At 48.0% G+C, this 27,946-nt stretch overlaps 1 protein-coding gene across 3 annotated transcripts in view; it reads left to right on the top strand.

Annotated features, from left to right (window-relative positions):
• Nucleotides 1–27,946, top strand: part of PLXNA4 (plexin A4) — a 441,829-nt gene that overhangs the window by 400,969 nt on the left and 12,914 nt on the right. For all 3 annotated transcript variants that reach the window (XM_040061861.2, XM_040061859.2, XM_040061860.2), the window contains exons 24-30: nucleotides 1,195–1,341; nucleotides 6,790–6,949; nucleotides 14,777–14,880; nucleotides 17,257–17,356; nucleotides 19,089–19,279; nucleotides 21,836–22,005; nucleotides 25,195–25,407. In XM_040061861.2, coding sequence (XP_039917795.1) covers nucleotides 1,195–1,341; nucleotides 6,790–6,949; nucleotides 14,777–14,880; nucleotides 17,257–17,356; nucleotides 19,089–19,279; nucleotides 21,836–22,005; nucleotides 25,195–25,407 — 1,085 coding nt within the window. The remainder of the gene's footprint in view (nucleotides 1–1,194; nucleotides 1,342–6,789; nucleotides 6,950–14,776; nucleotides 14,881–17,256; nucleotides 17,357–19,088; nucleotides 19,280–21,835; nucleotides 22,006–25,194; nucleotides 25,408–27,946) is intronic.

The raw sequence follows: 27,946 nt of genomic DNA on the forward strand, positions 1-27,946 counted from the left end.
CATGGGAAAATTTTGAAGGTCCCTGGAAGGTAATTTCAGTGACTTCAGTATCAGATCCCTGCTTTCAGCTGAAAGGAAAGGATATAAGGAGGTGACTCTCTAAAGAGCTGCTTTTATAATAGGCTTTTTTCACCCCACTCAGCTACTTGTCTTCTTGCCTTAGCCTGAACAGAGGCCTGATAAGGGCAGGAGACAGGCACACAGAAGCAATATGCTGCTGGCAGATAAGCTAATTAAGTGGGAGACAGGTGTAGGGACTGAAAAAGGGGCCACTTTGCTCCCGATTATTAACTTGTTTTCGTTGGGATTTACACCAGAGGAAAATGACCTCACCTCATTGAGTTGGGACACAAGAGGAGAGGGCGAGGAGGGGAGGAAGGAGGGGGGTATGAAGGGGAAGGGAGGCAGGAGCAGAAAGCTGGGGGTGCATGGTGCTGAGGGAGGGCAGCAAGGGAGGAAAGGAGTGGGAATAGGAGTGCAGGGAATGGGAACGGTGAGGAGAAGTTGGGGAGAAATGAGCCTTGCTGTGCCTGCCTGGGGCTGTTCTGTGCTGGGCCCCATGCTTCTGTCACCTCCACACACGTCCAGGGGCACATCTGGGCCTGAGCATTCATTTGCCTGCAGCATGAGAGTGTTCAGGGAGTCCGTGGGCTCTGCCCAGTCACCCAGGATGGGGCACCAGCCATCCATCTCCTTTTAAAACCTGCTTCCAGGTCATCTGGGACCCATCCCGCTACCTGCTCCACCAGGGCAAAGCTCCGGCCTGGTGGCAATCGCTTCAACAGCCCCAGCATTGCCAGGGAGCACTGCCACCTTTGTCCCATGACAGGGCACTCACAGAGTCATGAATAAGCTGAGCTGGAAGGGACCCACAAGGTCCACAAGATCCAACCCCTGGCACTCCACAGGACCATCCCCAAGGGTCCCACCATGTGCCCAAGAGCCTTGTGCCATCAAGTCCAACTCCTGGCACTCCACAGAACCATCCCCAAGGGTCCCACCAAGGGCTGGCTGCACCCTGTGGAAGTGGAGGCTCACCTCTGATCCCATGATGTTGGAATAGACTGGTCCCCATTGGTGTATTCATCACGAACAGTTTGAGACAGCAAACCGAGGCGGTCACTAGGGGTGCCCAGGTTGCATTTTCAGTTCTAGCCTGTACTTTCACCTCATGGTTACCTTCCATCCCTGCAGGAGTGTGCTGGAGAGCCTCTCTTCTCCCTTTTCTGTGCCATCAAGCAGCAGATGGAGAAGGGCCCCATCGACTCCATCACCGGGGAGGCGCGGTACTCGCTGAGCGAGGACAAGCTCATCCGGCAGCAGATCGACTACAAGACCCTGGTGAGTGCTCCGGGCACACCTTCCCCTGGGCTTGTCCAGAATCTTCTGCCTAAAGGGCACTGAGAGGGCAGAAACCAGTGGCTAACCCTCTGGGATGGTTTATTCTTGTATTTTATTTGGGTAATGCTGCCTAAGGCTGACTATTAAAATTTTAAAAATGTGTTTCTCCAGTGAGGAATCCAGCACGATGAAACAGTCAGAGGTACACAGTGCAGGGACCTATCAGGTCAGCTCTAGAGCTGGTGCAGGCCCTCCTTCTTGAGAAAGCACAAGTCAAAGGAAAAGGAACTTGATTTAAAGATTTCAAGGGAAAGAAAACTAATCCCTGTCACTGAGCCGTTTCCTTCAAAATGGAATTGTCTGCATGGTGCAGGATACACGTTGCATATGTGCAGCTTTAGCTTCTGCTCTGAGATTACGCCCTCTTCCCACTTGATTAAAGGGCATCAATTAAAGAGCATTATATATCTCTTCTTAGTGTGTTTGCGGGCCTTCATTCTTCCCTGGATGCATTAAATCCACTGAGCTTCTAAATCTCTGCTGGATGAGGAGCACTTTCTAAGCCTTCAGTGATCCTTGTAATTTTTCTATTTCCCATCTTTATTCTCAGCAAATCCCAAGTCTTAGGACAGTCAGTAGGATGCTCTAAACTGATCAGATTATTTTATTTGCACTTTCAAATGCGGGACACCCATCTCACTTAGCTCCAGATACCTCTGAGGGCTGTGTCCAGTTACAGAATCATGGGGTGGTTTGGGTTGGAGGAGACCCTAAAGACCACTTAGTTCCAAGTCTTAGACCCTGACCTGCCTTAAACCTGTCTTAGGCCTTAGCTCAGGTGGGCTGATGCTAGAAATGCCCTTTCGTATTCTTTAACTCCAGTCTAGAACTTAGCTTTGATTGAATCCAAGTCTGACGAGGGGGTGGATTTAATTCTTAAATAAGGCCACAGTTTTATTTTGCACATTAAAAACATGACTTTCCCACTAAATTGGCAGAGTGGTGTTTCTCTGCTGTTACGTGTGGCTGCCTAAAATTTCAGAGGACTGATCACACATGGAGAAAATGAGCAGAAAGGAGAAAAAAAATGCAGCCACAGAGTGATCACTTTCACTGAAGGAAATCCCCCCCGATCCTTTTAGGCTTGATCTAAAGCAGCCAGCAAAGGGTAGTAATTATACATCAGCCTGAACAAAGCTCTCCTCTGCTGGCTTTGTGCTGTTTGATGATAATCAGCTCTCCCTCTTACATCTCAAGAGCAGACAAATATATCCCGATAGGAATCTCAGCAGATTTACAGAGATCAGCTCTGGTGAAGGAGATTAAGAAGGAGCAGAATATGAATAGGATTGCTCTTCGTTTCTGTTTCTCTTTATTTCTGTTTTGTTTTGTCCTTCTTCTACTTTCCTTGAGCCGCCCTGACATCTTTTATTAAAAATATAGAGTAATGAAATAAAGCCAGAACTGGTTCAGGGGTTGTAGTATGGGAATTCCAACAGAAAATTGGAGAGAGACAATTTACAGAGGCCTGGAGTGACAAGACAAGAGGGAATGACTTTAAACTGAAAGAGAGTAGGTTTACACTGGAAATTAGAAATAAAATTTTACCCTGTGAGGGTGGTGAGGCCCTGGCACAGGGTGCCCAGAGAAGCTGTGGCTGCCCCTGGATCCCTGGAAGTGTCCAAGGCCAGGCTGGACAGGGCTTGGAGCAACCTGGGATAGAGGAAGGTGTCCCTGCCCATGGCAGGGAGTTGGAATGAGATGATTTCTAAGGTTCTTTCCAACCCAAACCATTCCACAATTCTATAATTCTCAGAGAATGCTTTCCTACGCTTGGCTTTTTTGGGGTCTTTCTCCTTTTTCTTCACCCAACCTCACTGTGTGAAAACCCCATGGAATATTCCAGCCTCATATAGAACCACGAGAAAGATTTCTGTCCCTGGGACAGGAATTACAGAGATGTCCTGGTCTCAGGAAAAACCACTCAAACTCACAACTGGAGTCACCATGTGTGTAATCAGAAACTGTGCCTTTACTGTTTAAATGCCACTAATCCGTAGTGGAAATCAGGGCTTAGCTGGGCTGAGCTTTGCGTGTATACAGACACTCAGAGACAGCTCATGGCTGGGAGAGCTGGCAGATAAAAAAACTGCCCGAGGGTGGAGTAAAAGGTCAGTAAACACAAATCCAGAGAAATGAGATGTCCCAAGGTCCCGCAGAGCCAATGGGAGAGCAGGGCTTGGAGATAACTTCTCCATGTGCTCCCACTCCCATCCACGTTGACCCCACATCCTGAGGGGACATGAACCTCAGTGAGTGACAGAACAGCAATGCCAAGTTCTGGTGTCCTCTCAGTGCCCAAATTGTCACATCCTTGAGTGACCCTGAAGCCCAAACGAATGCGGTGAGTGATGGAGCAGCGACACGGCATTTAGGAGATCCGCACCACAAAACTTCCCTCGGAGTGACCCGTCCTGTAGGAACACAACCCAGGCCATCGTGGGGTCTCTTCCCTGGCAGCTGACATCAAAGATTTTGTTTTGAAGTCTCTGAGCAGCACTGCTGGAGTAGTGGGATTTGTTTCTGGCTTGGTTGTTTTGGGTATGGAGAAAAGTTTCATGCTCCACACGAGAACGGCTGGAAAACTCCACTGGAAAGGTGGAAATATGCCAAAGCCATTGTGCTCTGGGAACGGGGTTGGCTTTCATAACTGGTGTTTGAATTCCCTAAAATGCTGGAGGGAGACCCTTGACAGTTGTTCATATGAACATAGAGGAGTTTAGGGGTTTTCTGGATGACCAACTGCCCCATCTGTGCTTGAAACACAAGAACAGCCCTTTGAAGAATTGCCTTCCCTGCTCCTTCTCCTTCCAGCTGAGCTGGAAAAGAGGAAAGCAAAGATTCCTCTAGTCAGGGTGTGGATGAGCGTGGTTCACTCAGGCAGAGTTTTCCTGACACCTTCTAAAGTTGTCGCCCTGTGAAATTCAAGGATAACCAAGAGCAAATCCACACTGTCCCCTTCCAGCTGGTCACTGGTGTGGGGCACATTGGTCAGCACCTGCGGGAGATGTTGGGTCTTCTGCACCAGATGCTGGCCTGGTGGGGCAGCTCAGATCATTTTAAAGAACCCCACGTGCCTTCTGTGGGGAACTGACCCAAAATCCAGCTGTTTGTATTGGAGATTTATCACACCACAGAGATTTATCACACCCTGACTGGCACCAACTCATTTTCGCTGAGCTCAGACCACTGAGAAAGGAACTAAGGAGTAACTTGGTCCCCAGATCCAGGTGTGACCCCAAAGAGCCACCCCAGGCTGCCGTCACTGCTCCGCTGCCCTGCAGGGTTGTCATAGAATAATTCTGTCTGGAAAACATCTCTAAGATCATTAAGTCCAGCCATAAACTAGACAGCAGTGCAGGCTCTCAGCAATCAGATGGGATTTTCTGGAGGTACCCAAGGAGTTTGCAGAGGAAGAGGTTTCTGTGGGCTGGGAATGGACATAATCCGGGAGAGCTGCAGGGGGCAACGCCAACTAACGACCTTCAACACTGGATTCATTTCACCAGTACCTTTTATGTACAATTCTGTGATCCTCTGAGATGAAAGATGCCCCAGAACTGTAAATCTGTGCCATTATTCTGATCTGAATTGATGCTTTTTCAATACTTCTGGAAGTGACATACAAATAATAGCATTGTGATCTAATCAATACCTCCTATTTACATCTCTCCTTTCATCCAGCGAGATCACAGAGCTGTTTGTAAGCGATGTCTTCACAAGTCCCTCTTAGCTGAGCATAACATCACCAAAGGGAGCCTGGTGAGGCAGGGTGTAATTAGACTGATAGGATTTCACCCCATTTTTGAGTTCCCACTGCATTTTAGCAGGAGAAGATGGAAAGTGATGGACAGTCCAGCACCTCTCGCATGTTACAGAAGGGAATTTAAGGCAAGTTAAAACCGAAACCAAACATATCTGCACTTGTAAAAGTGCCACGGGAACATTTAATGACCATGTACAGCCTGGAGCATCGCTGAACACCTCTTTCAAGGGCAAAAGTGTGCTAAGTTTATAAAACTTTATAGACTTCACACTTGTGCAATCAGAAATCAGCAGAACGGTCAACAGACACACAGCCAAGGGTTAGCAGGGAGATTGCTGTTCAATACTCGGTGTTTAAGGCATCCCCCCTCACCACATGCTTTGCATTTACTCTTGGACAGAGCGGAGAAAATTAAATTTTCCTTCTGAGAAAAGAGAGGCCTCTCCAATTGGGTTGATTTTCTTTTTCTGCATGTGGAAAGCAAAGGTCGTTGATGTTGGTTTGTGTTTCATTTTTTAAGAAGCCCTGCATTTTGGATTAATAACATTCTTTTGAGAAGGGTCTGCTCAGTTCCGTGGCTACGCAGACGGACAAATGTGAAGCTTTTAACAGGGATTATCAAAACCAGGTGGCAATGCAAGGAGGCCACTCCTGAATGAGGTCACCTTGACATCCCAATGAACATTTTTTTACCGAAAACACCAGTGTCCGTGGGTTTTCTGTTGTTAAGAAAGGAATTCTTCCCTGTGAGGGTGGGTGATGGAATCTGTGTGGGGCCAGAATGTTTTTAGCTGCATGGAGGTGCGTCACCTCTGAGGGTAATCAGCAGAAATGACTTGTAAAAAATAGAGAGATGGCATGATCAGAGGTGTTTGAAAAGCAAAAATGTTTTTAATTAAGGTGAAAGTAACAAACTATGCAGAACAAAAGAGAGAGAAGCTGTGCCGGGTGCAAGGAGAATTCTTGCACCGGCTGCAACACCCCAAAAATGCCCCGACAATCTCCCTGCTCTCCTTTAAGTACGGAACGATTGAGGAGGGGTTCTTGGCATCTTTCCCAATAGAAATAGCTACAGGTCCTGAGGTATAGCTCTAACCATCTAACAGGTGTCTTTGTGCTGGAACCTGGCCAATTCTGGTGAGAAGAGCATCGAAGTGTCTGGTTCTTTGCCTTATAAGTAAGACAAAGGGTGAAACCCAAATCCTTTCCTAATATGGGGACACCTGCTACTGTGGGGTACACTCCTACAGGTGGGGAGGGGCTGACACAGGGTGCCCAGAGAAGCTGTGGCTGCCCCTGGATCCCTGGAAGTGTCCAAAGCCACGTTGGACAGGGCTTGGAGCACCCCGGGACAGTGGAAGGTGCCCCTGCCCACGGCAGGGTGTGGGATGGGGTGATCATTGAGGCCCCTTCCAACCCAAACCCTTCTGTGACTCCATGATTAAATATAATGAAGATGCCCCCATGTGAAACCACACCTCTGTGCCCATGTGAGGGAGGGAATACCCTCAGTACCTGTTTTCTTATCCCTTAGATCCCTCTTGTGGGATACAGACACCACAAAGGGGGGGCAGCCAGGGGGTCTCAGTGCCGCGGTGAAATGTGTGGTGCCCCTCTCCCAGGTGCTGAGCTGCGTGAACCCCGACAACGTGAACAGCCCCGAGATCCCCGTGAAGATCCTCAACTGCGACACCATCACGCAGGTCAAGGAGAAGATCCTCGATGCCATCTTCAAGAACGTGCCCTGCTCCCACCGGCCCAAAGCTGCTGACATGGACCTGGGTAGGAGATTGCTCCTGGCCGGATGGGGAGAGGGGAGGTGGGAGATGGCCAAACTCCATCCAGAGACTTTGCTGGGGCGGGGGCTCCTCTCCAAGGCAGAGAAATCACAGTTGTTGTTGGGATGGTCACGACACCAAGGGTGACACCATAAAAGTTCAGAAGGTTCCTTTATTACGGCCACGTGCTGTCTTTTATACAGTTTTTACAAACCTCAGGGGTAACTTCTAACTGGTTAATAGCGTTCTTGTTAATCATTCTGTTGGTTAGTAAAAGGTATTTTACTATCAAATCAAATGTCGATCAAATCTATCTATTCTCGAATTGTTCACGTATTTTCTTTACTGGCTCTCATGGGACAAATTCCTCGTTATTACAGGTGCATTTGTTTTTCACCATCAGAACGGATTGTTGTGTTAAAGGAACTTCTTGTCACAGCTCCGTATGGGAACTTGTGAATTGCTTGTTAGCTGCACTAGAAAGAAATGACAGGCCAGCTATGGCTCTGTCCACACACAGCGGCAGGGGAGAGGGGACATTATGGTGATAATAATGGCTTTTTTGGGGTCTTTCTCCACCAAACCTCGCTGTATGAAAACCCCATGGAACAATGCAAATGCGTGATATTTAGAGCTTGCAGGACGGGCAGTGAGGATACTGTACTGTCACTCAAAACTCCTCCCCATACTCCTGAGCAGCACAAGAACTTTAAATTCTGTGCTTTAACTGTTACACTAAAAATTTTGAATGCCACACGCTGCTAAGCAAATTCATGTTTAGCCTGGAAAGCTTAAGGCTCAAATTGTTTAACAGCTTGACAAACGCAAATACTCAGAATTTGCTAGTTGTGTTAATATTCAAGCTTGCTCTGAAAATACTTAAACATTCAGTAATGCAGCCACAGAAAACAGATTTCCTGGCTTAGGAGATCTTTGGCCCTAAAAAGGCCAGTACCCCGCTTTTCTGCCCACAGGATTCAGCTTGGGCAACGGTCTGGAAAAGGCATGAGTGGGACTGTTCTTTTGCCAAAGACCCCCGGAAAAAGGATGCCTGGAGTGAGGATGCTGGGAGCACTGGGGGTCTGCATTTGGGATCCACAGGCAGGTGTGGTACCACACATGGAGTATACTATGAAAAAAAAATTGCAGAAAAAATCTGCTCAGGGCATTGCTGAGGTGTCTGTTGGAGGGCTGGGGGCTCCATTGTGGCTGAATCTGCCAGAATTTGCCCTCAGTGACCTTCAGTGAGAGAGACGGGGCTGGAAAATGATGGAGTCTATAAAACCAGCTGAGCTGTAGAGGAACCAAAAGAAGGAATGGACCGAGGCCAAGAAACAATTCACAGCAGTAATGAAGGCAGGAATGAGGGGTCAGGGATTCAAGTTAAGTGTCTGAGTGTGTGTATGTGCAGGGGAGGGAGGAGCTCCTGACAGAAATTGCTCATCAAAGGCAGTTAGAATAACGGAACAAGCTGCCAAAACCAGCAGCAGTAAAGAACAGATCACGTACATCATCCCGAAAAGATCCACGACGGCTCTGGAGCTGCTGAGAGTCGGCAGGGCAGTGGTGAGGGGTGGGGTGAGAGTGAGGCAAGGCAGGACACAGCAGACCAGAGGAATGGGGCTCACAGCCACATCTCCTGACTTGTCTGAGGGCCCACGGTGGCCACAGAGCCCAGTCCCTTCACATCCAAGACTGGGTGTGATTGGGAAGTGTTTGCTCTGCTGTGAAGGTGGGGGATGTGTCAGTAACGAGATGCACGAATTCTACCTGCATATTGTAAATACAGGGATTAGTTGGATTCTGCTGTAGTTCTGAGAACCAGAGGCTTGTGTGTGTGTGTGTGTGTTGAAGGGTCCCAGCTGCAGTCTGACAATTCTGCATCCAGAATCAACCTCTTCAAGACCAGACTGGACAGGGGCTTGAAGCAACCTGGTCTGCTGGAAGCTGTTCATAGAAAGGGGTTGGAACTTTCAGATCCCTTCCCACCCAACCCAGTCTGTCATTCTATGACCTCCTGAGTGGTGCTGAGGAGCAGAAAGTTCCAGAAAGTTTGAGTTAGCATGTGCACCCCTCAGAGAACAGGCTAGCCCACGGTGACAACAGGCTGGTGAAGGAGCACTGATGAGGCAGCTGGGGTGGAAAACAATTAAAATACAAATAAAAGCCCCTTCTCCAGTAGAAGAGGCTCGCCAGCAGCAATGCAGGTAACAAGGTGGGAGGAGCAGGGCTGGCATGGGTGAAACAGGAACAAGAGGATCCACACACCCAGCCTGATCCACGCAGGAGCCTGAACGAGAGATGTGGGGCAAGGGGCGTCTCTTCAGAATGCTGTTTATGGTGTAGAAGATGTTACAGAGTCCTGGGTGACAGAGCCACTCCTAGAGCTGCCAGCTACAGTTTATAGGCAAGCCTGAAGTCACTTTAGTTCTGCTTGGGATGCATTTTATTGTTTTCTTTGCCAAGCATCTTAATAGATAATAACCAATCAGCATCATACACAATGCCTTCACCATTACCTACAGCCTATCATAACCACTATATTGAGTTAGCATCTTAGCTTAAGCTTAACTTTAAGCTTAAAGTTGTTTTTTTGTTTCCTTGCAGTGAAAAATTCTTAAACCTTTTTTTCTACTTGGTAAAAATATGGTTTTTGTTTGCCTGTAGTGTCTTCTGCTTTTCCTGAGAGCTATTTCTGCTTGCTAAAAACATCATCTTTGTTTGTGGTCAACATATCCTTTGCTCCAGCCATAAAACTTCCTTCCAGCTCGACTTAACCTTTGCTGTCTTAGTTGTCCAGTGACAACTGGCTCAGCAATCCTTAATTTAGACATCTTTTATTCTTCTATATCAAAACTTGCTTCCATCTCTATTCCGCTCTCAGGTTCCACGTTCAGGGAGCCTTCTGCCAAGCACACATACCTGTCAAACTTTCATCTTTCCCAACACAGCCACAGCTCCCTCCCAGCTTTTCCACAAGGAAATGATGCTCGTGCGCACCTGGCATCCTTCAGAGACGCTGAAGGCAGCAAGGGGAGAGCAGAAAGGCACTGCTGGCCCTCAGGAGTCCTCACAGAGCTCTCAGGATCAGGCTGCCCTGAGCTGGATGCTCGGGGGGCTGCAGAGGGGCTGGAGCAGAGCAGGGCAGAGCAGATGGCTGCAATCTGGCCCTGAAACCCATGTCTTTCAAGCAGCAGCATCGTTTCCTGCTCCCATAACCATTTTCTGGGCTTTCTGTCCACACTTGGGCCAGATTGCTCACATGGCAGAAAGCAAACAAGCTAATGAGCTGTTTTGAGCTGTTAAGTGCAGGGTAGCTGCAGGCAGAGGGACTTGTGCGTGTGGCAAATGTCACAATGTTTGGCAGTTGCCCAGGCAACTCCTGGAGGGGGTTGTCAGCTGAACACCTTTATTTTGGACACCCTGAGGTTACGTTTTAGTCCAAACCCCCCAAATTGCAGCCCTCTGATTAAAGACTTCTTTCCACGGTGGCGATTTTTGTTATTATCATTTTTAAGAGATCTCTGCCACACGTGAAACACCCCATCTCTGGGAAAGCATTAGGGTGTGAGGATGGCAAAACAGGAATGTGGCTTCATGCTGAGGCATTTTCTCTTCCCTGGGTTTTGGATGCTTTTTGGAAGGGAGTGCTGAGGTTGTGGCTTGGCTTGCTCTCAGTGATGCTGTCTCTGGTTCATAGTGGACCATGTCAGGGGAGATTTCACTTCCTCCCCAGCCCTGCAGTGCTGGGATTTGGGCTCATTTAAACTGGAAACATTTAGACTGGGTCTGATTTTCATATATATGGAAAAGACAGTTTGTATTTATCTCTCCTGAAGGCAGCCTAGGAGAGCTGGGGGTGCCCAGCCTGGAGAAGACAAAGCTCCAGAGAGGCTTTAGAGCCCCTTCCAGTGCCTAAAGGGGCTCCAAGAGAGCTGGAGAGGGATTTTGGGCAAGGGCCTGGAATGTCAGGACAAGGGAAAATGATTTTAAACTAAAATAAGGGGAGGTTTAGGTTAGATTTTAAGAAGGAAATTCTTTACTCTGAGGATGGTGAGGCCCTGGCACAGGTTGCCCAGAGAATCTGTGGCTGCCCCTGGATCTCTGGAAGTGTCCAAGGTTGGACATTGGGGCTTGGAAGAGCCTGGGACAGTGGAAGGTGTCCCTGCTGTGGCAGGGGTGGCACTGGATGAGATTTAAGATCCCTTCTGACCCAAACCAGTCTGTGATTCTGTGATTCACTCCATACAGGATGAAATATTCCTCTGGCATTTTTCAGCTCCGCGGTCTGCGATAAACTTTTATTCCCAGCCGTGGCCCTTTCTCCACCCCAGAAACAGAGCTGAGGTTCTCCTCTCTTCCTAGACCTGGACCAGAGGGAAGGCAGGAGGGAGGTGTAACATTTTCTGTAGGATTTGAGCTGCAGGGTGACATGTCCCCATCTTCCCTCTCCTCGCGGAGTCCCTCCCTAGCCAGGCATTGCTGCAGCTCAAAGAAGCACCTCATTGTCAAAGGCCCCTGGAATTTCCTTTTTCCCGGTCAAGTTGAAGAGAAAGGTTGATTCTTAAAAAAAAAAAAAAAAAAAGAGAGAGGGAAAAAAAAAAAAAAAAAAAAAAAAAAAAAAAAAAAAAAAAAAAAAAAAAAAAGAGGCAAAGAAGAAGTAATTCCTGCGTGCAATAAAAAGATACACTATCTGCTGAATGAAATATAAAGGCTTCACAGCAGCTGTCTCCTGAGTTTGCATTTACCACTGCTCCTGATTGGAAGGCTTGATAAAGTTAATGGGATTTTTACCTCCCTCCCCCTCTCCTCCCCCTCTCTGGAAGGTGGAAGTGTAACAAATTGGATTGGAGTGTGTCTGTCCTTCGTGCTGGCTCAGAGGAGTGCTCAGATCCCAGCAGAGAGGGGACAGGGCGCTGCAAGCACAGACAGAGCTGGCAGGGTTCGCTTAATGCCGTGAAGATGCGCGGCAGGGTCACCTTGTCCCTTCCCATTCCCTTGGCATTTCCTTGCAGAAATCTGCTTGTGACCCCCTGAGCTCGTGGAGAAGGGGAGCAGTGAGGCCAGGAAGAGTTTGGGACAACTGGGGGTCCTTTCTCTGTCATTGCTCAGGTGCTCAGTGCAATGTCAGAGGTGAAGTGATTTGCATTTGGGCAGGGAAATCAGGCTGCAAAACTGAAACTGCAAACTCTGAGCCTGCCCTGAAGGTTTTCCTCCTTGTCTTGTGCAGTCAGGCTGGCCCTGACTCTTCCTCACACGGCCCCTCCCTGCAGGAAGGCCAAGGAAAGGGCTCAGGAATTCCCTGAGTCTGTGCACAAGAGGCTTGAGGAAACATCTCAGGATGTCCCAGGATCAGAGGGAAATCTGCCCTGAGCACCTTGCCCAGCCCTGGAACACAAATAAAGCCCAGAATGAAGAAGGCTGTGCTCACGCTCGAATCAGAGCCCAGTGCAACTCCAAGAACCTGTGCATCCCTCCCAAAACAGGAATGTGTGTCTCTCCAAAGGTGAGCCAGGGGATAAAAGGACCACAGGAACATGCAGAGCCATGAAGGAGAGAGGGCAAAGCGACACTGTCCCCATGACCCCCTGAGGAAGACACACAAGAAACATTCTGTGACAGCAGAATTGCCTTTGGCCTTGAGTGGGGCACTTTCTGAGAGCACCATTTCCCATCCCAGCCCAAACTCCAGCATTTTTTGCTCTTCTGAACAGTGTCTGGGGCCTGTTAGATCACAAGAACCTGGTCCAGGTGGGAATGAGCAGAGAGCATCATCCTCAGACTCGCCCAGGGTGATGTAGGTGAGGATGTGAGGAGCTGGAGCAGATGAAAGGCAGATGAGGATCAGTGCTCAGCCAACACAACCTTTGCTCACCCTGAGTATCTCCAGCCAAAGTAACACCCAGCAATAAACACAGTAGCTGACCTCTTCCTGCTAATTTAAATGAATAATAAAGGCAAGTGCAGCTTTCCCATTGCATTTTAATTATGTGATAAGAAAAGTGCTGAAACCCAAAGAAATTTGCAACGGTCCTTGCACTTTTACATTAGGAAAAACAAGCAGGGGTGGCAGGTGATGTCTCCATATCCAGGAGTTCATTTTAATTAACTCCTGCAAATGAATGGACTTTTTGCTGTGGCTCTGGCTAAGCTGTGTTTGGTTGGATCACTGTGACTGAAATGTGACAACCAGGAGAAGAGCTTTGAATGGTCCAGTGATGAAGGCACAGCTTCCCCTGACAGAGAATTTCTCCTTTTGGTCATGTTTGTTTTCTTTTCTTTAGGCAAGCCTGTGAGTCCTCTGTGGGGAAAGCCGTGGCAATCCTCCTCAGGACTCCACCATCTTAAAAACATTTTCTAACCTTAATGATTCTGACATTTTATGGAGTGTTCTTCAAGGTTTGAGCAAAAACAAATGGCACCCTGGGAAGTGAGGGGCTGCTCCAGTGCTGCAGGAATTCATCATTCCAGGGCAGAGGCTGGAGAAGTGGCAGAAGCAGGAGCCCTTCTGCTCACAGGCAGGTCTGAAGGCTTAAAATTCAAATGAAGATGTAAAATTTACATCCTCCACAGAGCGGAGGTTGGACCTGTCCCTGGTTTTCCTCTGCCCCGTTGTGCCTCTGCTATTGTTACCTAATATCAAAAGATAAAAACTCTTGCAATGGTGTTAAAATAGTAAAATAAAAAGCAGGCCTTTTTTTTTTTGGAAGCTTCCAGGTGTCCCAGTGGTCATGGGTACACCTGGTATTGCCTTTCTACAAGTTTTATAAGTTTATTGTAATATCTAACAAAGATTGGCCAATTAAAAGAGTAGTTGGTCCGGTAGTTTTTCCCTGGCTGTTGGAATTGGTCCAGGGCTTCTTTGCCCCATTTCTTGTTGTGTCTTCTCAGATTCTGACTGGCAAACAAAATGTTCGTCTTGTAGGTCCTCTTCTTGAAAATGAGACTAAACAGTATTTCAGGAATGTGTTATAAGCTTAGCTTATTATTCTAAAATTCTAAGAGGAAGGGCAGAAAAAATCCTAGGAGATATGTAACTGTGGAATTGTAATCTACGGAGTTATAAACATATGAAAAATATATAAAAAGCAAAAATCTGTGGGCATGGCAAACACAGGCAAGGACAGGCTGGTGTTGGGAGCAGCCGCGTTGGAGCACGAGCAGAGCTGTGAGTCAATTAAAAGTTAAGCACTGTGAATAATCAGGGTGTAGAGGTGATGGGTGGTGTGCCCACACAGGTGTGTCCACGTGGATTCTGGGCACGGGGAGTGCCAGGGCTCTGTCCCTGTGATGCCATTTGGTTTTTGCCTTTTTCCCTATGTTCTTTGTATTCTTCACACAGATATTGGTAACTCCGCAGCCTGTTGTATTAGTGGCTAGTTTTCCCACTAATTTTCCATGGCCTTTTCCTAGACAGAAAGACAAAACAACTTTCAGAGCCCCAAGCCCCAGGAGGTGCAGGGCCCCTGTGCTGTCTTGGTTCTTCCTGGGATCCAAGGGAGAGAACAGCTCTTTGAGATACATTTCATGGATAAAATACAGCTAGTGCTGAGGGGGGAACTCCAGAGAAGGGCGGCCTTGACCTGGAGGGGAATTGCATCATCACTTGTCCTCCTAACGGGTGCTTTTTATCAATGACGCTAATTTCCTAAAACCTATAAAAATGTACTCTCCCCTGGAAAGGGATGGACTTTTGTGGGCATCTTTCCATAACTGCCCCCGAAGGCCTTGAAAAAAAGATCCGCTCTTGTATTACCTCCTTACTAAAATTACCTCGAGACTCATTTCCAGGCTGGGGAAAAGCAACGCCAGTCTCATTTGTCCCTTGCAGAGTGGCGGCAGGCGAGCGGGGCGAGGATGATCCTCCAGGATGAGGACATCACCACCAAGATAGAGAACGACTGGAAGAGGCTCAACACGCTGGCACACTACCAGGTAGGTACCTGTGGGAGAGGGTTGGGTAGGAGGTAGATCTTAGATAAAAAGCAAAACGTTATTTTCTTGCCCAGGGAAGTGAATCAGCACTCCTGGAAGCGTTCAAAAGCTTGCAGATGTGGCACTTGGGGACGTAGCGGTGGCTTTGGCAGTGCTGGGTGAACAGTTGGGCTCAATGATCTTAAAAGCCTTTTCTAATGTTAAAAATTCTGTAATTTTTATTATTCTAAGATGCAGAGGTAAAGAATGGTTGAGTGGGCAATAACTGGGCAGAACCCCCAGGTTGAGCACATCCTCAACATCCCTCCTGTGCTTTTCCCAATTATCCTGAACAATGCTAGAGAAGAAGGAGAAAAACTCTTCTTTCTTTCTCCAAGGACACCCCTGGTGAGCAGAGGTGATGGAGAGGAGATAAGGACAACACAAGTTGACATTCCTCACGTAGATAAACAAATCCAAGGCCTTCCATGCTCCTTTTTCCAGTATGTGTCCACGGCCTTTTAAAGCAAGCAGAGTTCAGAAGGATGGAAGAGAGAAAAATGGAAAGAGGGAGGCTTGGTGACTGGAAAAAGGAGGTGGAAAACAGCATGGCTGGAGACCATGGAGCAGTGGAGTTGTTATCACAAGGAACTCTTCTTTTTGATCCTTAACCTGGTCCAGGTGACCTGCTCTGCTTCCCTTCATCCCTGCATGACCTGGACATCCGTAAGAGAGGGTTAGAGATGTCTGAAAATGTCTTACACAAGCGGCAGATTTAATGACAGAAGTGGAGTTTTGGTCAAAGTCTTCTTGAAAAAGAACACCAACAAAAAAGACCTCATTAAGTTTAATCCGATGCTGATGATTTTGTCATTTCCTCCATCACACCTCAGTAATCTCTGTTTCATAACAAGATTATTTTCTCTTGTCACTTAAGAGCTGAGCTGAGGAGGCAGCAATAATTTGAAAAGGAAACAAAACTTTTACTTCAGATTGACTGAAGCATTGCTGGCTGATTTCGATTTTTTTTTTTTCCTCAGACAGAGCAAGGACATTTCCTGTTTTATTTCATCAACAAACCAGGCATAATTTTCTTCCCTCTGTGATTTTTTTCCATGTTTTCTTTGCTTCAGGCAACGAGCTCCCAGCTGTATGATGAGCTGGGCCAGGTCCTCAGGAAAACATAATTTTCCTGACTGTCCTGAAGGCTGACACAGAGCATGCTGGGACAGACACTGAGATTGCCTTTGCCTCAGTTTCCCCATCTGTGGTGTGGGGCTAAAACTACAAAGAGCCAATAATTGCCTTCCATGGTAGCTGAGGGGCTATTTAATTAGCCTCTGCAGTTCTTTGAAGATGAAAAACTCCATGCAAGTGCTAATTATTATTATTATTATTACACAGACAAGAGTTAGATGTCGTTAGAAGGGATTTTTTTTTACCCATCTCCTCTTTATGATGTCTTATTTATCACAGATGTTCCTGATATGGCTCTTTTGAGCCACGGGCTTGTTAACATTTCTGATGTGGGACCCACATGATCGGCCTTGTAGAAACGGAAAGTCTGGCTCCTTTAAAAAAGTCCTGTGGTCCCTCAAAACACTGTCCTATGACATCCTGGACATCAGCCACTCCAAACCTGCTGCTTTTCCACATCTGAGACCCTCTGACACCACAAAGAGAAAGAAGTTGTGGCAGTCCCTTCAGTCCAGCAGCGCGTTTGTCCCAGGGAAGGGTGAGAGTTTGACAGGACCACAGTGGAAAATGTAGACAGGGATTTTTGAACCAGGCACCCAGCTATCACCTGCCATCCAAGAGGAAGGAATGGAGCATTTCACATCGGTTTTATCATCCTAATGGGACTGCCAAGCCTGTTTGAAGTAGCTCGGATGATTTTATTATTCACATGCTCATGCTCCTACTCTGCCTGAGAGCTTCCTTGGGATGAACCTATTGTCAGATTTACTGAGGTTAATGCAAAAAACACCCCTGGAACTGTTTAAAAGGCCTCTGGATGTGGCCCCTGGGGACATGGCTTAGTGGCAAACATGCTGGTGCTGTGTTAATGGTTGAACTCCATGATCTTAAAGGCCTTTTCCAACCTAAGTGACTCAGTGACTCACATTGTCGTCACTGGGCTTTGAATCAGGGCCTGAATGGAGCAGAATCTGTTTGTCACCGGTTGTCCCTTTGTCTAAGTGCAGGATTCTGGCTGTGTAACAGCAGATTTTGTCCCTTTTTATTACTAAACCAACGCAATGAGGAAAAAACCTGAAGTTTTGATGGCAAACTCTGGCCTGCCTACAAAGACACTGATTTGCAGCTTATGCTGCCCTGGGCATGGTCCTCAGCCCCTTTTCAGAAGTTTATTGACCGAGTCCTTTTCCTTTCCTGCAGGTCCCAGATGGATCTGTGGTAGCTTTGGTCTCCAAGCAAGTCACTGCCTACAATGCTGTCAACAACTCCACGGTGTCCCGGACGTCAGCCAGCAAGTATGGTAAGGGTTTGTGTGCTGGGATGGACTGGGAGAGCACTGGGAAGAGACCCCAAATGTCACAGTGGTCACCAGACTCTGAGCACCAGCAGGGAGACTGATAGGCAGATGATTAGTGGAGAAATGAGGCAGGAGGGGAGGATTTAGCCATCTAAAAACTCTGGCATCTTGGTCAGACTGGTGATCCAAGTGATTGGGTTGCCCTTGGGAAGTTCTCCTCCCTCATTAATGAGGGGAGGAATCTGTGTAATTAAGTGCCACCCTCTTAGATCACCAGATGTCTCTCTTAGAGTTTGAGGTCTTTATCAGCAGATCTCAGAGCAGTGGGCTGCTGTTCCCACTGCCCCCGTGAGAGAGCTGAGGGTGACACAGCTGTGAGAGGGACACCAGGTGGGAATGCCTCTGCAGGGCCAAACAGGGACATCCTGAGCGTCACCCACGCCCTCCCACACCTTCCTCCCCTGCACTAGAGTTCCATCCAGTCCCTGTCTCACTCAGGTGATGCTGGGCAGCAAAGCAAAACATCCCTGAAGTGCAACCACAGTGCTGCAACCCCCCCTTCAACCTGCTGTCATATCACCTTATTCATATTTTTAATTTATCAAAGCCTCTGCAATCCTTCTTACCCCCTTTATCTTAAGGGAAAGTGCAGTTACTCAATGTCCAGAGGTGCCCCCTTCCACTTTCTCCAAGGACATAAATGATCCATGAGGCCTTATTAATATTCATCCTCTTTGCCATGTTGTTGCAATTACTGAAAGACACGGTGACCTTTGGAAAGGAAGACTTGAGGGGGGTTAATTTCTGTTGGATTTCTCTAATTCTTTTGCCATTTGATTTTTTTCAGGAGGAGGGAATAGGGAAGGAGGCAGGGGGAGGAGAAGATGTGGTGGGTCAAAAAGTGATTGTTAATTGCAATTAAGAAAACAGCATCCAGAGAGAAAAAGGATATTCCATCTGATAATTAATATGTAGAGATTGGTAATGCATTAATGAGGCTGATTCAGATCTTGCTACAGAAAGGTGCAACACTTCTGATAATTATGGTTGGAAAAGGCAACATTGCTGGAAGGTCAGGGAGAGGGGAATGCCTTGTGCCATCACTCAGAGGCAAAGAGAGGTAAAATTTGGAGGTTAAAAGAAATCTTGGAGAGGAAATCTGTGGGTGTCCGCCTGAGGTTCCGGCTGATTTCTGTCAAAACAAGATTTTGGATCAGGGATTGAGGAGGATGGCTGGGGAGGAATTGTTTGCTTTGATGCCAAGGGAGGGAGTGGAGGCAGCTCCTTCTAAATCTGGGGAAGAGGAGCTAAATAAGAGATCACATTAGAGACATCAATATTTTTGTGTCAAGCAGCATGGCATGGCATGGCATGGATAAAAATATGGGAAAACCGTAAGTCACATAAGGAACTGGTTACCAAACGGAACGGGTTGTACCCCCTGAACCAGTCCTGGGAAGTGTCTGACACTGACAGTGCCACTTTGCCAGGGAACGTGGTAAGAGGCAAAGATTAAGGACAACTGGAGATCAGTGTTTGAACCTCATTTAATTTAATAGCATAGACACTGATATCACACCTGGCTTGGTGACACCGCCTGCCTTTGCCGAGCCAGTCACGCAGACAACGCTCTGAAAAATGCATTTGGTGGCGCGTCACCAGCATGACTCCCTGAAAATCCCCATCCTGAGAGCTGCTGAGGCACGTGGAGACCCCTGGATCTGTGTCTCTGCAGAAAACATGATCCGCTACACGGGCAGCCCCGACAGCCTGCGCTCGCGCACGCCCATGATCACCCCCGACCTGGAGAGCGGCGTCAAGATGTGGCACCTGGTCAAGAACCACGAGCACGGAGACCAAAAAGAGGGTGACCGAGGCAGCAAGATGGTTTCTGAGATCTACCTGACCAGGTTACTGGCCACCAAGGTATGTGGTGGGGCACGGGGGGTTTGGGGGTGTGGTGGAATTTCTTGACAGCAAAAAAATGAGAGGCCACTCAAAGGGTGCCAAAGTTGGGTGAAAAGAGAATAACAGAGGGAAAACAGAGCAAGACCAGGGTTCCAGGCATGTAGGGAAGGAGCTTGAGCTTTGAAAGCAGAGTCAAGAAAAGAGATGCTGGAAAAGCAATGAGGTGTAGCAATCCAGGGCCATGAGATTGGTGGGAAAAGCACAGCAGGAGGTGCTGGAGTTGTCGATTATACTGGTTCATAATTTGTACCAAAACTGAGCAAGTGAAGAGCCAGGGCAGGTTCTCAGAGCAGGTTCCAAAGGTGTGTCAGGCCTCACAGTCTGAAATGGCTCCTATACCACGAAATCCTGAGTTTTGTGGTACAAATCCTTCTCCACATTTCCCCTGCGCCAATAAACACTCTTGTGCTGATGACTTGGAGAGGGTTACATTGACCTTACAGTGAGACACGAAAACTCAGCATGCACAGAGAGAAAAAACAGATTACATCAAGTGGGGGCAGAGCAGGGACGTCCTGACCTGAGCCTCCAAACACATCTATAACAGACAATTTTCGTTTTTCGTCGGGGTATTAATAAGCACAAACACAATTCCATGCATTCACACAAATGCTGCCTGAGTTTGCCCGTCAGACACATTTCCATCACTGGTTCAAGTCCTACTTTCCAGATTTACCCGCTCATTTATTCCTCAGCTCGTTTTGCCTTTGTGATGTCTGCCTCTCCCTGCAGCCTCACTCCAGCTGGCTGAGCTGCAGAGGGATTTGGAGGAAAGGTGGCTTTGTCTTTAGCCCCTGGTCCATGCCCCATTCCCTGGCATCAGGAGGCTTTTATGGATCATACAACGTGTGAAAAATGTTGAAAAAGGAAAGTGTTGCTCCCCAGGGCTCAGGCCCCAGCTGGTGTAGACCAGCAAGCACTGGACTGGTGCTGATTTATGTTGTCTGGGGATATGGCCCCTACCCTACACCACCACTGAACTGCTTTTGCTTTCTCTTCTGGGTCACAAACTCAGCACTTGGGTTGGTTTTTCTGTTGGGTGTGGGGTTTTTTTGTTTGTTTGTTCGTTTGTTTGGTTTTGTTTGGTTTTGGTTTTGTTTTTGTGTGTGTGTGTGTGTGTTTTTTGTGGAGATGACAGGAAAGCAGCTACAAAACCTACACAGCAGCAGAAAGAGTAGGAAAATTGGGGTTTTATTGTTTCCCCTCTTGGGCTGAGCAATTTTCTTTTCTCACTGTGACTGTTTGGGGGAGTGAAAGAGGGAGAGCAGTTGCTGTAATACAATCCCCAGGAATACTTTGTTAAACTGACAGTGATTTTTATTCTGGTAAATCCCTGACCTCTGGTACCTAAGAGCCTCTTCCTGAAAAGCCTCGGAGGTTTTCGTGGCGTTTGTGAGGGTGAGCATGTAGAGGAGTAATTCCCTCCAGGATCTGAACCTGAGGGCAGCTCTTCCATGTCACACCAGGAGGATTTCCCCTCCGGAGCCCTTTCTGAGTCAGACATGTGCTGTAGGGTTTTGTTCACCCCGCAGGAGCTCACACAGGCAAAAGGTGCCTCCGTTTGTTTCTTGAAGAATAAATCAAGTGGCGAATCAGCCAGAGACACCAGCTTTCTAATTAAGTGTTTGTTAGCTCTAGGTACACTTGAGCCACTCTGGTGGAACCTAGGGCTTTGTTTCTAGAAAGGAGACATTTCTTCCCCAGGCCTTTGGAGAAAGGGCAGAGTTTTATCTTGCAGGAAAGGAAATTTTTCATATCAGGGAATGTTTGTTGGAGAGTCTATTGATTTTTTGTTATTTTAGCAGCTGTGTTTTCCACACACAAATACTTGTGAAGCTCTGGTGATGGAGAAAACATGCCCTGCCTGGTTCCACCCCAAACCCAGCCTAGAACTCCTCATCTGTCCCCTTCTCCAAGCCTGGACACCCTCTGATATTCCAGCTCCTCTCCTTCCTACTAAAAATCCTCACAAGGGTGACTCTCCAAGCCCTGGATCTGGGATTCTCCTGCCCGTGGGGAATAAAAGATGGGGAGGCCTCTTGGGAATGAAGTTTGTGTTATTTAGGACACTGGTCACGCATTAAACACCCACCTCTCTAGGTTCTCTTGTCCTTTTTGTCTCCGTGACACCTTCTGCTGTGCTCCACAGCCAGCTGACTTCTCTTCCCAGCTTAAAAGATGTCCCTGTGTGAAAGCCAGCCTGGAAAATGGCTGGGTTTTGTCTCATGGATGCACTACGGCATTGAGGATGGGATGCAGAGAGAGGAATCTGTGTGGAAATGAGGTGTGATGGTTCTTGTGATGAAAAACATTCCTGCTGAAAGATACCTGTATTGAAATCCCCGGCTCGTGTCACGTTTAACTGATGTTAGGTAGGCCCCACTTTTCAGTCACACCTTGGTCTGACCCACAGACACACCCTGTTTTCAGTGGGGAACCAAAATCCAACCTCCTCCGCCCACTTGTTGCCTCACGCTCCTCTTTCTTTCTTTCGTTCCTTCCTTCTCCCACCAGGGCACCCTCCAGAAATTCGTGGACGACCTCTTTGAGACCATCTTCAGCACTGCTCACCGTGGCAGCGCCCTCCCCCTGGCCATCAAGTACATGTTTGATTTCCTGGATGAGCAGGCTGACAAGCACAACATCCACGACCCCCACGTGCGGCACACCTGGAAGAGCAACTGGTGAGCGAGTGAGACAGCCCAGTATGGCCCAGCACCAGCTACTGGGGTGGAAGGAGAGTAGAGGGAAGTGTGTTTGGGTTCTGGCTGCTTGGGGAGCTCAGGACCCCGGCATGGGGCTCAAAGGATGAGGCTCAGTCCTGCCAAGTCAATGGAGAAGTCAGAAGATCCCAAAATCTAAAGGATTTTGTCAGGGACGGAGCACTTTTGCTAAACAGGTCCCAGTTTGCCCTGTGTTGCATGGAAATGGCAGGATTTGTGAGGGATTTGATGAGGAAAAATGAAGTTTTTAATTGCTGCAGTGCCCAGGTTCACAGGAATATCTAGGGAGGCATGGGAGAGGATTCAACACCGCTGGCTTCATCTTCACTGGGTGTTTTAATTCCCAGCTCTATTTGTTTGCCCACACAGAGGTATCTCATGCCAGCTGAGAATTTTAAGGTATCCAAGACATCCTCAGAGGATGTGGAGCCTCCCACAGGAGACTTGTACCCTCCTGGGTGGCAGCTGGACGCTGGGAGAGCATCTCCAATGGTACAAAGCACTTAAAGGGTCTGGAGCTTTGGAGTGAGTAACAAAGTGTGACATCAGTGACAAAGGGTGACATCAGTGGCAAAGGGTGACATCAGCCCCCTGCTCCAGCTGCCAGCTCCTCCTCATCCCTGCAATGGGACAGCAGGGAAAGCCAGCACCGGTGGAGAAAAACCTCCTCTCTGCCAGATCTCCCTCTTGGAAAGAGCTCCCTGGGGCATGGCTCCCTCCCCTTCCCCTGTGCAAACACAGGGACTATAAAAGGAGCAGCAGAGGAGAGCCATGGGGCTCCCAGCTCATGCATTTTTTCCCCCCCTTTTTCCCAGCCACGCTGTTGGCAGATCGTCACAGCGCCCGGTGACATAAAAAAAGAAACCCCATGCACCAAAGAGGCTTTCAACTAATGAAACATTAGCATATTATTAACATTATCTGCGGCACTAATCTAAGGCTGATTGCAGCCACTCAAGCCTAAATGAGCAGGAGGTTTATTTAAGGGGGGAGGGGGGAAGGCAGAGCGTGTGTGTTTGTGGGAAAAGGGGCAGTGTGAAGAAATCTGTTCAATCAGATCGAATTAACTCAAAGTCACATCACAGGGCTTCGTTATTACCAGCCGGGGACACCGTCCCCCATCCCCTCCCCACGCCCCGGCACACAAACACACGCTCTGCTCCTCACCGTGGCTGTGTCTGCCACCCAAACACCTGCGCAAGGATTTCTGCGAGGTTCGCTCATCCACCTCATCCCCCCAGTGATGATTGTCCATTCCCAGCCTAAACTCCCACAATTCCATCATTTCTCAATGCCTTTTTTTTTTTTTTTTTTTAACCTATTCTTCCCTGAGGCCCTGGGACAGGCTGTCCAGAAAACCTGTGGCTGCCCCATCCCTGGACTGCTCAAGTCCAGGTTGGATGGGGCTTGGAGTAACCTAGGACAGTGGAAGGTGTCCCTACACCAAGGGTGTAGGACTGGATGATCTTTGAGGTCTCTCCCCACCCAAAGCACGCTGTAGTTATGTGTTTTCCAGCACCTCCCTCTTCTCCTGAACTTGGCTGACAGGATTCCCTGTGTGGAGCTTTCCGTACATTTGTTCTGTGATTTCGCTGGCTCGGGAGAGCACACAGAGGTTTAGGAAAACACAGTGTCAACCTTCTGTCAGGAAGGTTGTTACCCAAAATCTATCAGACTTGGAGATGAGTTTTTTTTTTACAGTGCTGTGAACACAATGAGCAAATGGGAGGAAGCGGGGAGTCTATCCTGAATATCAGGAGAATTTGCTAAGCAGAAAGATTCAGAAAGTGAAGGTAGACTTTACAGTTTTCCTGAGAGAGAGAGACAGGAGCTGGGCTCTGTGCTCAGTGACACATCCCAGCTCCTGGACCATGATCACTGCAGTGCATCTGCCCTGACAAAAAGGCTTGAGGCAAAGGCTGGAGGCATCTCGTACAAGGCAACTCATGCAAATTAGATGCTCTTTGGAGAAAAAGGGGGAAAAGGGCTTTGGATTGCAATTGGAATAGCATTTCCTTGGTTAGGGCAGATATATTTTCATATCAAAGACTGTGATACTTGTTTCCCAGCTCCTTTTTTTATTTTTTCCTTGAGGCAACAGGGCTTTCCCTGTCATGTAGCAACTGCTTCTTGCTCAGGGCACTGGGATCATGTGCAGGCTTGGGCTAGAGCAGTGGAGAGTGACAGAATGTGGTGTCCTAGCACGCGGGGTGTGCCATGAGCATTCCCAGTCCCCACCTGGGAGCTCTACCTGCCTTTCTTCCCATGGGATTGCTGTGAGGGCTGAAAGCCAAGTTCCTCAATGACAAATGTATAGAATCACAGAATGGTTTGGGTTGGAAGGGACCTTAAACTCATCCAGTGCCACCCCTGGTCATGGGCAGGGACAACTTCCGCTATCCCAGGCTGCTCCAAGCCCTGTCCAAGCTGTTCTTGGACACTTCCAGGGATCCAGGGGCAGCCACAGCTTCTCTGGGCACCCCGTGCCAGTGCTTTATGTCCCATACCATAATAATTTTTGTGGGTTCAATGCCTGTCATCATCTGAGGGAGCAGCCAACAGGGTCAACTTTCCATTTCAACTTAATGCAGAGAGAGTCAGAGTGCTTCTCATCACCTAAATTACACTCCCATTAATTTAGGGGCACCTTCAACAAGATTGTATTGACATTAAGGCTCACAAAATCTGCCTTGTCAGGATAACAGGGCAAAAGGTGACGTCGCTACTGTCCCTAGATTTTGTGGGGGAGGAATTCATTTGCGTAGCTTTTGTTGGCCAAACCTTTTTTTCTGACCTAGAGATGGGGCTCCTGAGAGGCGTTTTAAAAGATTTTATTCCATTCTCAGTCTCATGAGAAGGGTGAGACGGTACAGATGTTACAATTCACGCCAATTCAAAATCAGAGGCCAGACTATTCCCTGATTTGATAGAAGTTTGATAGAAGGTTTACATAGTACACAAACTTTAGGAATTCTCCACAAATCCATCTCCCACATGAAGTTTAAGCAAAGTTTATCCCAGAACCTTCGCATCCGCGCCGCGATCTTTGACTCCCGCGCGCCGTTCGCAGCTGCGATGTCACACAGCAAGGCCTGTGAGCTGTGCACTGACTGTGTCCCCTCTTGTCCCCTCTCCCACCCCGTCCTGCAGCCTCCCCTTGCGCTTCTGGGTTAACATGATCAAGAACCCGCAGTTCGTCTTCGACATCCACAAAAACAGCATCACGGACGCCTGCCTGTCCGTGGTGGCTCAGACCTTCATGGACTCCTGCTCCACCTCAGAGCACCGGCTGGGCAAGGACTCCCCCTCCAACAAGCTCCTCTACGCCAAGGACATCCCCAGCTACAAGAACTGGGTGGAAAGGTGAGTTTTAGCTGACGTGGAATGGAGTAAAGTGACACTACCAGGCCCTGCTTTGTGGGTGGAGGTAGGAGGCAGCATCGCTGTTGGTTTTGGAAACTGCCCCTGGGGCTTTTTTGTCTTTGGCTTTTGCCAAGTGGAAATCTCCAAGCTGGTCTTTTATTCCCTCGTGCCTTGCAGCAGAGATGGAAATTTAATTAACGGTAGGAGCTGAAGGTGTTTGCCATCATTGTTTCCTTTGAGGAGAAACCCTTGAGAAGCAGCAGAGGGAGGAAGGAAGGACAGGTGAAGTGTGTGAGCCCTGGGAAGCATGCATGCTTCTCAGTCTTTCCACACAGGCCTGAAGTGGTTTGCTGCTCTCAGCATCATTGTGACAGTCCCCACACTGCCTGGATCCCAAGGGATTTATAATTATCCCCCAGCAACTTCCCTTGGAGGCTCTTCTGTGCCTTGAGTGAGATGCCAGACGATTGACAGGCTGCTGACTGAAGCTCTGCAGGTGTTTTATGTCAGGTCAGGGGTCTTCCCAAGCATTTTTTTCTACACTTCCAGGACCTGTGGCTGGGCTGTACTTCAATCTGCTATATCGAGGGTCAGTGCCTGGCCAAGCTGCTCCACAGGGAATACAATCAAAACATCTATTCCTGCAGTGTGTTGGGGCTTCAGTTTCTGTAGGGTTTCCCCCAGGACAAGCAAACAGCTCATCCTGTTCTTCATCCAGCAGGAGCTGTGCTTTTCTTTCCAATATTCCGCACTTGCCTGGCGTTATTGACAGGTTTGGGCACTGCACAGATGGGGAACGGTTGCTGCTCTGTAAACACAAAGGCGGGTTTATCCTACAGATCATTCCTGTGCACCGCATCCAGCTTTCAGCAATGATTTCTCTGGATGACTTCCCAGGCACGGCCTAAAATTGATACCACGTCCTGCAGGTTGTACAAGGCCTCTGCTGCTGCAGACGCCTCACGCTGTGCTATGAATCCCTGCACTGCCTTTGCTGGGGATGGTTTTCTCTCATTTCGTGACAGGAGCGTGGCTGATCAAAGAGCTCCGTCCCCTACTCGGCACGAGGCAGCGTTTTTCTCCAACAATCCTCCCATTGCTCTGCGATTTGTCTGGACAATTATTTTTAGATGTGGTTAAACACTTCAGCAAACGTTGTTTCTAGGCAACCTGCAAGGCTCTTATGAGCTACCTTGCTTAATTATGACCTACTTTTGGTACCGTGTCCGAGTTTCTCAGTATGTATTGAGGCTGATTGCTGGATTGACCTGGATAATGGGAAGCAAGCGTTGGAGGTTCCATTTGGAAATCAAGTTTGTACCAACAGTGACCCAAAGGTGTCGTTCTCTAGTGATGCTTTAGCAGCACTCTGTGTGGTTGGGTGCTTTCTGTGGGCAAATAACACTTTCTGTCTCAAACTGGTTGATTTTATCCTGGGAGATGCTACATTGGAGTGGCAAACTGAGGTATTTAAGTGGAGAATGGGATATTTCTTTATGCAACAAACACTTTTTTTTTTTTTTTTTCCCCCTCTGGATAAACAAAAGGCTGCAGTTTCCATTCTGTTTTTTTTGTTTTGTTTTTTTTTTCCAGTATTCATTTCACTTTACAACTTTTTTTGGAGCTAAATCCTGGTGCCCAGTGATCTTCAGCAATAGGTGCTGCATTTCCTTGGAAGTTTTCCCAAACAACTGGGTTTGCAAACGAGGTACATAACACCTCCTGCTGCTTGTAAACAGCCCTGAATTCCTGTCCCCAGCATGTGCTGGGTTGTTATCTGCACTGATGTCTGACAACTTGAACTGAAGCCCAAGGGGAGACTGCAGGTTTTGGAATATGGTTAGAGCTTCTTCCCTGCTTTTATTTTTGTGTGTCAGCTCCACTGACTCAAGGCAGTGGCACCTGGATGCTGTGGGAGATGAAAGAAAAAAAAACTATCAGGGATGAATAAAATATAATTTGAGTTCTACCCCGAGCTAATGAATTCCTTCTCTTGGTTCTGCGATTGTGCTTTGAGGGAGTTTTTCCAAATCTAAAGGCTTCCAGCGCTGGTTGGAGCTATTTCTGTAGTCAGCATCAGCTGGAGGTGGCATCCTTCAAGACCACTAGACTTCTTCAAAGAGTGAATCAGGAGATAAAAAGTTGAGGAGTTTAAGAAGTGATTGAGTAAATCAGAAGAACCTGAAATCAAACAAACTTCTTTTGACAAAGAGGAAACTCTGAGAAGGTAATTAATCAGTGGTAGATTGTACCCAGCTTGAGGCACTCTGGATTAAAACATGCCTGGATTTAGAGGTTTGGAAATGGACCTGAGCTGGGTTACTCCAAGCCATCCCTTTGAAACCTCTGGTTTCTTGGTGTGGAGCTTTTAGGACTCACAAAACTCAGAGCAGAAGGTGACCTTGGCGTGAGAAGGAAGCAAGGATGAAAGGGCTTCCCTCCAATCCTTCAAATACTTGTTTTCCACCCAGGAATGTGCTTTGGGAAGGGAATAGTTGCAGCTTCTGGCCCCACCAGTGTTCTACCTCCACAGGTAGCT

The sequence above is a fragment of the Hirundo rustica genome, chromosome 4 (assembly GCF_015227805.2).
Source record: "Hirundo rustica isolate bHirRus1 chromosome 4, bHirRus1.pri.v3, whole genome shotgun sequence".
Taxonomy (NCBI): domain Eukaryota; kingdom Metazoa; phylum Chordata; class Aves; order Passeriformes; family Hirundinidae; genus Hirundo; species Hirundo rustica.